We start from the raw sequence: 11056 nt of genomic DNA, 5'->3' as shown, positions 1-11056 counted from the left end.
TCTGTGGTTATGTCTGTAAAACACGGTGAAGACTCAGGAAAGTGAGTTGACAAGCGTGTGGCACACAGGAAGCCTCGACAATGTCAGTGCCCTTCCCTAAAGGCTTAGACAGCCCTCGCCACGTGAGACCCCACCTCTTACGTCAGGAGGTTGTTGTATCTCAGCACTGCTGTGAAAATAAAGCCACAAAGAGGCCTGGGGGAAACCATGGCAGAGTTCTGAACAGAGACTGGATAGAAGGTCAGGGGTTTTTACAGAGAAGTCAGGATCCCCCTTACGCACAGTGTTGAAACTGTCCCATAGTTCAGAGCCCACACGTGGCTCTTGGGAATCAAGCCCTTATAAACTAGCCCAACTGCCGGGGGCAGGGAACCCCCAGGCTGCAGTCCTGTGATCTGTGGGCAGCAGAAGACAGAGCCATGTCGGTGGGTGCCTGTGGATCCAAAGAGCGTGGGGACTCCACTGTCCCTGGGGCTGAGTCCATGCACCCCGAGCAGCTCCAGGGGCTGCAGCTCCTCACTCAGGGGCTGCACTGGAGCAGCCACAGCAGCTGGGGTGCCGCAGGGACTGCATGACAGCTCGAAGCGGCCCCCTCCTGCCCTCAGCAGACAGGCTGTCCTCGCTGGCAGGGGCCCGCTGCAGCTGCTCAAACTGCATCTCTAGGTGCTTCTGGATGGCCACACCGAGCACCTCCGGGTCCACTGCAGCTCCGTACACCTCCCACGTCATGCCCTCGGCGTCCCATCGCACGTCCCGCACAGGAGATGGCGCCTCTGCCAGGCTGGGCTCCAGAGTTACCTCCGGGAACACGCGCAGGGCCACAGGGGCTTCCAGAGGCGGACTGGTGGCCACTGCCTTGCAGACTGCCTTGGGGGCAGCTTGCACACCAGCATCCTGTGCTGACAGAGGGGAAGCCAAGACTGGGGCCAAGTCACTTGCTGAGGTCATGGTCCACATGTCCTTGGTCCTGGCACTAGGCTCCATAGCTAACCCTGTGGGACCCCAAGGGTGGGCACAGCAGTGGGAATGCCCAGGAAGCCCCCCAGAAAACCTACATTGGAGTTTCACCCCATGGTGAGCCTGCAGCCTAGATTCACTCACTGAGGCCACTAGTTTGGGAAAGGCCAGAATCCCTGGGGCAGGCAAGCCATGGCAGCAGCTGCTGGCCCCCACCTCCCTCATGCCACAGAGCAGGGCTGCTGGAGACAAAGCATGGCAGGAGGTGGTGGCCGACTGGCCGGTGGCTTTGGGGCTGCTGCTGTGGGTCACTGTGCCTCCCAAGGCAGCTGGTGGCACCCACACCTGACTCTCCAGTGTCCAGGCTGAGTTTGAAGTCTTGTCCTCCGGAGCCAGGTCCCTTTCCAAGCCTTCAGGGGTCTGGCCACTCTGGCCAGAGGTGCTGCTGGGCTGCAGCTGAGCCCCATGGACAGGCGAGCTGCCCAGGGCTGAGCAGCTGAGGCTGGCCTTTTGAGCACCACTGTGGCCCCGGGTCTGGGTGCTGCGAGCTAGGTCCGAGTGGCTCCTCTGCACAGCGACGGCGCTGGGGTCCCACAGGTTACACAGGTCACTACCGCCCACGGTGGACACGTTGCCCACAGTGCTGCTACGCCAGTGGCCCACGGCACTGGGCTGCGGCTGGGGGCTGGAGGCCTGTGCCTGCTCCACGCACTCAGCCTGCTGCCCCTCCGCCTCCGGGACCTGGGCACCGGTGCCAGCCTCGCCCAGCTGGGCCTGACATACAGTGCTGCTGGCCCTCTTGCGATACTCTGGCCTCTGCCCCCGGCCTTCGCCCAGCAGGCTGGAGGAACTTCGGGACAGGGGCTGAGGGTGGGCACTGAGGGGTTCCGGGGCATCCGGCTCAGGACGGCTGGATCTCATGGCTGCCTGCAGGAGAGAGAGAGGGAGGGGGTGGCACTGAGTTGGGTAGTGGCATCTCTGCTGGATTCTGCTGGGGGCTCACACAATGCAAGGCACACTGAGGGGAAGGCTTCAGTCTCAGCCTGCCTGACCAGTCAGAGCCACAAGCAAAATGATGACAGGGGACCAGACACTTCAAATCAAGGTCACCACACATACACAGGATGACACTTCAAATATCCAAACACCAAAAGTGAGTGATCAGAACCAGCCCTAGGGTAAGATCCTAGAGATCATCCAGAGGCCTAGTTGCTGACTCTACTGCTGGTTTATGGGGGACGGGGAAGCCAGGGGAGAGGCCAAGCCTGCTGGGGCCCTGGGGCTCGGGGCTTTGAGACCATAGCTCTTAGTCAATCAGCACAGAACTATTACAGTATTTTAATAACCAGTAAAGTTGGACTGATGGATACTACCCTGGTTCCTCCCAGAATCATCACTATCTCACTTGGACTGGAGCCTCTTTGGTACACAGTGGGGGGCAGAGGTCTTGGGGATGAGAAAGACATGAATACAGGGCTCCCTGAGAACACCCTGGGTTCTCTCATGCTCCCTCCCCATCCTCTCTGGCCTGGCCTGGCTGGGTTGTCTCGTCTCTGGGGCTCAGTCTTGGCCGCTGTGAAGGGGAAGGGGTTTCCTGGCTCCCACTGCATGCTCCAAGGGTAGGAGAGGCTCCCATATCAGCCCTTTAGGATTCACTCAGCATTTGTTCATTCCTCCCGCTGCCATCTCATGAGCACCTTCTGTGTGCCATGCTCTTGAGGTCAGGCAACATGGAACTAATGCAGATCTGCTGTGCCCACCAAATGGGGTCCAATCAGGTCACCCCACTATCTGAAAGAAGAGCATTCCTATGAAACCTTTTCATAAACCAAAACAGTGTAAAGAGGCAATTACCTTGTCTTGTAAAACTCTTCGAACTTCTTTCCATTACTGAAAACAGTCACTAATTAATGTAGGTCTCGCATGAAAGTGAAGTGGAATAAAGCAAACTTTTGAAAAGTAGGGAATACCTGTAACCACCAATCAGACACAGGTCCTCTCTTGCCCCCGCTCCCTTCCCGCCATTCTTGTCCCTTTCTCTAGCCATACAGACTCCATACAGACCTGCAGGTTGGACCCGGAGAGAGAGGAAAGAGATGGTGCCTGGGAGGAAGGAACAAGGACCAGGGTGAGCAGAAAGCAAGAGGCATGTGCTCAGATCACAAGAGGAGGGCAGCAGGCTGGGGGCTGGGCAGGGCCCAGAGAGAGGGAGTGGGGTCAGGGCGTGAGCCAGCCTGGCCCAGGGCGGAGTCGTGAATAAGAAACATCACTCTGAGACTCCCAGCCAGGCAGGACATGCTGAGAAGCAGGGTGGAGATGGCAGGCAACAGTGGCAACTTGGCGATCCCAGTCGTGTCCTCCCAGCCCAGGCTGATAAGAACTGCCACGAAACCAGCCACCCTGGCCAGGTGAGCGAGGCCACTGCAAGGGAGTGTGGGAAGGGCTCTCGGGAACTCAGTTTCTGTACATTAAAACTACCTGTTGCCCCAGAGCTCAGGAGATGACTGGTGGCTGTTCAAGCCAATGGTGAGGGTGTTTCTAGAGCAACTGTCCCCTTAGAGTTCCAGGTTTGCTATGAAGCCCAGTTCAGCACAACTTTCAGCGGTGATGAAAAGATGCTGCTCTGTGCTGTCCAGTAAGGTTGTTACTGGTCACATGTGGCCACTGAGCACTTGACAGATAGCTAGTGCAACTGAGCAACTGCCTTTCTGATTTTGTTTAAGTAACTGAAATTTAGGGCTTCCCAGGTGGCTCCACAGTAAAGAATCCGCCTGCCAATGCAGGGGATGTGAGTTCCATCCCTGAGTCAGAAAGATGCCCTGGAGAAGGAAATGACAACCCACTTCAGTATTCTTGCCTGGGAAATCCCAGCCTTGCAGGCTACAGTCCATGGGGTTGCAAAAGAGTCAGACACGACTTAAGGAGTAAACAACAAAATTGAAACTTAAAGGGCCACATATTGTTACTGATGACCACACTGGACTGTGCAGCTCTACACATCGTACCAGCCTGGGCAGGAGTCTCCTGTCCTAGCTGCTCCTTGGGGCTGAAGCTAGACTGGTCCCTGGAAGAGTCAGGAAAATGATGAATAGACAAGAAAAGACTACAGCCCAGGCCCTACTCGCAGGCTCTAAGGTGGACATATAAACAGAGAAGGGCAACAAAGCCAATAACGATCACAGTGATGATAGTAAGAACAGCAGTGCCAAGTGCCCAGTCACCCACCATGTGTCAGGCATGTGCCATCTCCTTTCCAGCACTGTCTCATGTAATAGAAGAGCAATCTCAGGAGATAAGTCATCTTCTCCATTCTACAGAAGAGGAAACCGAAGCTCAGAGAGGTTTAGTGACTTGCTCAAGGGCACACAGCTGGTAAGTGGTTAAGCCAGGAATCAAACTCAGGAGCGTCTGAGGTTCTCTGCGCTCCCTCTTGAGAATGGTCCAGACCTCCGTCCTGGACGCTATCACTCCTCCACTGGCATCCCTTTTTATTTATTGTTGCCATGACTCAACTGGAGTCCCAGCACCCAGCACATGGGTACCCAGTGGTACCCATGACATGCCAGTGGAACAAGTGAACAAGTAAGAACAAAACCTGGATGCCTGTTCACCCTACCTGCTTCTTAGCAGCTCTGTAGGCAGCCGAGACTCAGAAAGACAGAAGGAGACCTGCTGGCTAGGAAGGCTGTGGTCATAGATGGGTCCTGGCAGGCAGACAACCACTGAGCTCCAAGCCCAAGAACACGAAGGAAGTCCTATCTGGACAGCCCACACAGCCTCTGACTGAACCCCACTTACCCTGGACCCTTCTCTTGAGGAGGGCCATAAGAAGCCAGACCTTGGTTTCCTTGACGAAACAGGGACAAGGCTGGGGGCACACACAGTCTCCACCGGGAGCTGGCGAGAAGCTGTCAGCAATGAGGTACTGCTGGATGCGCCTCACCAGATGGCTGCCTGATGCTCAGGGTTGGCCGTCACTCAGAGTGAAAGTAGTGACCACAAAGACCCCAGGGCAGTGGGAGGTTATATTTCTGTTAGTTTCCTTCCTTAGCCCACCTCCACAAATGGCAGGTGACAATCTGAGATCTGGAACAGCTCAGAAATGTCAAAGAACCCACAGCTGAACCCCAGCTGGCCTTCCCAGGCTGATGGAGGGAAGAGCTTCAAGGGAAGTTGTTTCGAGTTATGCCAGGGAAAGAAGGTTTTTCACACCCCGCCTACCAAGAAGAGAGGCCTCCCAGGAAGCAATAGAGCTGATCAGATGAACTTTGGAGCCAGGGACGAACAGGCGAGGCAAAGGGGTATACTTCCAATCCAGGCTCTTGCCCTTCCTATGTATGCACACTCAGATGGACCCCTAACTCCTTTGAGCCTCAGTTTCCCCAGTCTGCAAATCGGAAATAAATCCCCACCCTGCAGGACTGTTGTGAAGACATACTGTGATGGCATATGGACTGCCTGGAACAGCGATTGTTAATAATCTTACCTTTCTTCCTCCCATCAGAAGTGACTTGTGCTCAAGGTATCACAGGACTAGTACTTGGAAGTGGGCGTAGGGGAAGAAAGATGGCTTTTAGGAAGCCATTTAGATTATAGGGTAGCTTGGTTTGCTTCTTAATCTTTCCCTTCCTCATCCCATCCTAGGATGGTGGTAGTCATCACCAATGCTCCCAATGTCTCCATCATGACACTGTTTCCAAGTCTGTTTTAAACCTCAGCTTGGGAGAATATGTATACACACACTCATACACGCGTGCATACGCGCACACACACTCCTCTGTATACATACACTCATACACGCGTGCATACGCGCACACACACACTCCTCTGTATACATACACTCATACACGCATGCATAGGCGCACACACACACTCCTCAAATGTTGAGATAGGAACTTACCTCTTAGGAACCAGGTAGGGACATACACCACCCAAATCCCTCTTTGTATAGAGAGGGGCGTGGCAACCTCCAGGAGGTGGTCTGATCCATCCCAGCCAAGGAGGGCCTTCCTGGCCAAAGCTGGGGAAAGCAGCAGGGAGCATTCCTGAGCTACTGAGAAGTGTTTGGAGGCACAAAACCTGCCCTTCACAGAGGATGAAGGAGTCTTAAGAACAAAGTGCCCACGTCACAAGCTGTGCCAGGAAAGGGTTCTGGGGAACAGTGGGGCAGAGGTCCCAGACCCAGCTCTGCTCACCACAGACAGGCCTAGATCCCACCAGGCAAGAGATTCCTCCCCTGAGGAGGATTTGCCCATACTTCCCAGGAGGAACCGGAGATGAAAAAGGTCAGCCTCCAGGCCCAGCTGCCCCAAACCTGAAGCAGCCCAAGTGGCTGGTGTGTCCCTACCTGCGTGGCCACGGGGTCCCATGAACCAGTATAGGCCCACACCACACCCGTGGACCCACCGGGGCCGACACACAGGCCCGTTTGCTGTGCGAGCCTGCAGGAAACAGCATCCACACAGCTGCACTCTGCGCACCAGACCGACAGGCCGCTTCTAGCTGCGGAGCCAAAGGCCTGAACACACCGTGCCACACACTCTCCCCGAGGGCAAGGGGCCCTGTCCTGCCCTCCCACACAAAGCCCACCTGGACTCAGGGAGAAGGTCCTCAACATGACCCCCCAAGCAGGGCTCTAGACCTTCCCAGCAGCAAAGACTGTGACTGGAGGAAGAGGGGGGCTGTGGGGTAAGCGGGCAGGGATGGAGGGCAGGAGGAGTGCGAGTGAAGGGAGAGCAGGGGCTGGGGGCAGGGGGAGGAGAGTGGGATGAGGGGTGGGGATGGAAAGGGAAGAGGAAGGAAGGGGGAAGAAACGGTAGGAACGGTGGGGGTTGGCAGAAAGAGACGAGGTCCTGGGCACCGAATATTGAGAAATGGGAGGATGGGCAGAGGAGACGTGGAAAAGGGGATAGTTCAGGCAGTGAGCCCAGAGATGGGAGGAGGGATGCAGCCCGGGGGTGCGCTGAGCACTGGGGGCCGGGATGCGTAGGGTCGGGGCTCAGAGAAAGGTGAGGAGTGGGGTTCCCGGGCGCAAGAAGGGGAGGTGCCGCCCATCCCACCCTCCTTCGCCCCAACACGGGCGAGCACGGAGCTGGCCTCTCACCCTCTTGCCCGCCCGGGGCCGCGGAGGCCGGCGGAAGCGCTGCTCCTGTGGCCGCCACAGGTGCCCGGCGCAGCCGCCCAAGATGGAGCCGAGCCGGACCTGGACCTGGCCTGGGCCGAAGACGCCGCCAGCCGCCGTCCGCCCGGCCAGCGGAGCCAGAGCAAGAGGCGCAGCTGGGCGACTGAGGGGCGGGGGCAGGCCGGGGGAGGAGGGACGGAGGGGGCGGTAGCCCTGCTCACCTGGGCCCGCCCCCGCGCTCCACCGCCCACGCCGGCGTCCCGGCCCCGCCCCCGCCCCGGCCCCGGCCCCGCCCCCGGCCCCTCCGCGCTCCGCAGCCCCCGGCAACCTACAGCCGCACGAGCATCGCCTCGACCCTGCCCCGCGCGCCCCTAGTCCCTCTTCCGGACCCACTCTTCACGGCACGTCTCACCGTCCCGTCTTTTCGGCCCCGCCCCACCATGATCTCCAGTTTTACAGGCCTCCCAACGACACCCGCCCCAAGACACCCATCTTCTCAACCCAACCCCAACGTCCCCAACCTTAGAGGCTCGGCTCCCTACAATCCTCCAGCTCCCCAGCCCAAGTCCAAAGAGCCTCGCCCTCTCGGCCCGGCCTACCACGCCCAGCACAGAGGTCTAAGAGCCCCTCAGGAGATCCTCTTTCTCACCACCCGGCTCCATGTTCTTGATCACCCTGGCCCCCATCCTTCAATAGTGAGGGACTTCAGGTCCTGCCCTCGAGAACCCCAGCGCATGGGATACCTAGTTGGGTCCATCTTAGACCCACCGTGCAGACGCCCATTCTCCAAGCCCTGGACCCCATAGTTCCACCCTCTGAGGTTCACTCTTGCAGACCCCACCACCGAGCCTGGTCCTTTGAGCTTTGCGTCCATGGCTCCTTCAAGACCCAGGCCCTCCATCCGGCCCCACAACCTCAACCCCATAGATTCCATGCTCAGAACTATTTCCAGTTCAGGCAGCAGGCTCCTTAGGCACAGGCTCCCAACATGCCTCCCCCGGCCCAGACAGCTCCTTACCCCTTCCGCCCTCCAGGGATTTCTATCACCCATCCCCAGGGCCCCTCGTCTCTGAGAATCGAGTCCCAGTATCGATTCTCTTCTGTTGAACCCAGGTGCAAGGACCATTGATTTGCTTGCCCAGCCCCTTACTGAAGGGTCTGCACCCCTCTGGCTCAGTAGCCGGAAGGGGGCGCCATCTCTGTTGCTCTTCCAGTTTGGGAAGACCTCAGGCACCAGCCTCGCTTCTCTGGTCTCCCCCAGCCTTGTGCCTCCACCTAACATCAAGAGGGGACCTGCAGAAAGTTCCCCAGCCCTTGGAGAGTGGGAAGCCCATGCGAGAGCCTGCACCATTCACTTTCTATAGCCCCAAGTCTGGCATCTAGTCCAGACACCTGAAGAATCAGACAGGAATTACAACCTCAACACCCTACATATTCACTGGTTCTGTGATCCCACACCCAAGCCAAACTATCCCTCTCTTTGAATATTGGTTTCCTCATCTGCAGAATAATTATTCTTACCTCACAGGGCAATAAGAAAGAAAGAATTTAAGTGTTCTGCAGAGTGTTCTTGCTGTTATCAGTCATTTGATCAAATATTTAACAAGCTCCTCCCGCATTAGGTTCTGGAGATACAAGCTAGGACTGCATGAAGTGGGAGCGGGGTGGGGTTTGTTGATTGCTTTGGTAGAGAGAGGAGGCACTTGGCTTAAGACCCTATCGGCCAAGTGCCATTTCCTGAGACTCAGAGCCCAACTGAAAAGGAGCAGGTGTGATGGTCTCAGGAGTTCCATGGGGGGAGCACGTGGAGAGGTGAGTGACACAGAAAGTGAGGTTCCCCAGGAAGTCTGAGCATAATGGGCACAGGGGGCCATGAAGTCACAGGAGTGGATAAGGGTTTTCAGGGAGTATAGAGAGGAGGACCTAGGACTCACCTGTGAGTGCACGCATGCTTAGTTGCTTCAGTCGTGTCCGACTCTCTGCGATCCTGTGAACCTGCCAGACTCCTCTGTCCATGGGGTTCTCCAGGCAAGAATACTGGAGTTGGCATCTGTGACTGACCACGTGGTTAAAGACTGATAAGGACCAGCCAGAAAGGAAAGAGGGAAACCAGGACATTGCTGTGACCCTGGGCACTTAGAGTAAACAGCTTCAACAAGGCAATGGAGCAGAAGCCACCGGAGCAGATGGAGGAATGAATCAAGGGGTGTGGCGGGGGGAATGGAAGACTGCTTGCGCGGTCAACTCTTTTATGGGCGGCCGTAAAGAAGAGAGGTAAGAAAGGTGTCAGTGGGAAAGAGGTGTAGGGTCAAGAAAGAAAAAAATTTTTTTGGTGTTGGTATTGTTTTTTGGCTCACTTTCTAAAATATGATGCATCATGTAGTGGGTTTCCTTGATTTCAAGCAACAAAAACCAACTGGCAAAGTTAAGAAAAAAGGAATATGTTGGGAGGTATCAGGAGTCTGGGATGGAAGCTAATGCTGGAGAGCTGGTCTTGGTTCCTCAAGATAGTAGCCAGGTGAATGTAGACCTCAGCATCAGGGAGCACCCCACTATCTCGCCCTGTCACCACCCTGGAAGGAAAGCTTCCAATTGTCTGTCCTTCCTGTGCCTCTCAGCTTGAAATTCAAAGAACCAGGGGAGCTGCTGCTGCTGCTAAGTCGCTTCAGTCGTGTCCGACTCTGTGCGACCCCAAAGACAGCAGCCCACCAGGCTCCGCCGTCCCTGGGATTCTCCAGGCAAGAACACTGGAGTGGGTTGCCATTTCCTTCTCCAAGGGGAGCAAGAGAGCTCATTTGACTGAGCTATATCCATGTGCTCTCTGTCCTGGGACGGTGAGAGGAATATCTGGTCAAATTCATCACTAGGAACATCACACAGGACCCACCAGGACTGCAAACAGGGTGTTTTCCCCAGAAAGAGGAATGGAGATTGGGCAGCCAGACACAGACAGATCCACTGCATGTTGTAATAAATTGAGCATATTTGACAACAAGGAGAAGAGCCCATATAGGAGTAGAGGAAGAACAGGAAAGAGTGGGAATCACTGCTGGTGTAAGGTCCCCATTGGGATCCTGAACATAGTAAACAGGAGTGAAATGGTTTCTGTGTAACCAGAGGACAAGAAGAAAAATGACGGAGTAATACCAAGATAGGTCATGAGGTCTGGAAATTGAAGTTTGTTGATCTCAGTTTTCTTGTCTGATGGTTCTGATTTCTGTGTGTAATAAAAGGGAAAATCATGTGCTGAGAGAGAAAGGGGAAGATGGAAAGGATGGAGAGGCAAGGAGGGAGGAGGAGGTTTGAAATAGTTGTTGCAGAAAGTGGAAGAGCCTGTTAGCCAAAGAAATGCCATAAAAGGTCACCAAGAAATATCTGGGCCCACATAAGTTTGGAACCAGCAATTACGAAGAAAGAATCTTATTTTTAAAAAAAAGCCAATTTGAGTTAGGACTCACAATTGCAAGAGAAAATTAGAAAGTTAAACTTTAAAAGGTACTTTGGGGACTTCGCTGGTGGTCTACTCGCTTCCACCAGAGGGGGCACGGGTTTGATCCCTGGTTGAGGAACTAAGATCCCGCATGCTGCACACTGCCAAAAATAAATGAATAAATAAATGGTGCTTTTGACACAACTCCACTGTACACTTTCAGAATAAGCCACAGTCCCCATTCCTTCAGTAAAAACAATGAACAAATCCTTCTGGATGCTGGTGTCCAGGACACACTCTAGCTGACTGGGCACCTCTGCTCTCACCAGTTGAGCTGTGGGTTTATTAAGAGTCAGGTGAGTTTGTATCCAAACTTACTTACTCCAACTGTACACGTTGTCATTATGCAAGGTAATTAAACTGCATGTGAACTGATGGGATATGAATATGAAAAGACAGTTTTGTTCCTGTGAAATCTGGGTTAAGTGCTCTGAAAAGTGAGTCATCAAACCTTCTGCCAGTTAAGTGTAGGAAGGGCAACTTGACAA

General features: G+C 55.0%; 1 protein-coding gene across 2 annotated transcripts; it reads right to left on the bottom strand.

The window, feature by feature from the left end:
- Positions 1-213: 213 nt before the first annotated feature.
- GPRIN2 (G protein regulated inducer of neurite outgrowth 2) lies at positions 214-8193 on the bottom strand. Of its 2 annotated transcripts, XM_061405586.1 has the most exons (3): positions 7061-8193; positions 5858-5977; positions 214-1884 (listed from the first exon to the last, which is right to left on the bottom strand). In XM_061405586.1, exon 3 carries the CDS (start codon positions 1876-1878, stop codon positions 517-519), a length of 1362 nt encoding a protein of 453 aa, XP_061261570.1. In that variant the 5' UTR covers positions 1879-1884; positions 5858-5977; positions 7061-8193; the 3' UTR covers positions 214-516. The 2 variants fall into 2 exon arrangements, with proteins under 2 accessions (XP_061261570.1, XP_061261569.1); XM_061405585.1 differs by lacking the exons at positions 5858-5977; positions 7061-8193 and adding an exon at positions 2614-5847.
- Positions 8194-11056: the final 2863 nt, after the last annotated feature.

The sequence above is a fragment of the Bos javanicus genome, chromosome 28, assembly GCF_032452875.1.
Source record: "Bos javanicus breed banteng chromosome 28, ARS-OSU_banteng_1.0, whole genome shotgun sequence".
In the NCBI taxonomy this organism is placed as follows: Eukaryota; Metazoa; Chordata; class Mammalia; order Artiodactyla; family Bovidae; genus Bos; species Bos javanicus.
The sequence above is the reverse complement of the archived record's forward strand: the minus strand, read 5'-3'. Positions and strand labels throughout refer to the sequence as shown.

Coding starts and splice junctions, on each gene's coding strand:
- GPRIN2 (XM_061405586.1), bottom strand. CDS start 1,878: ATGAGATCCAGCCGTCCTGAGCCGGATGCCCCGGAACCCCTCAGTGCC.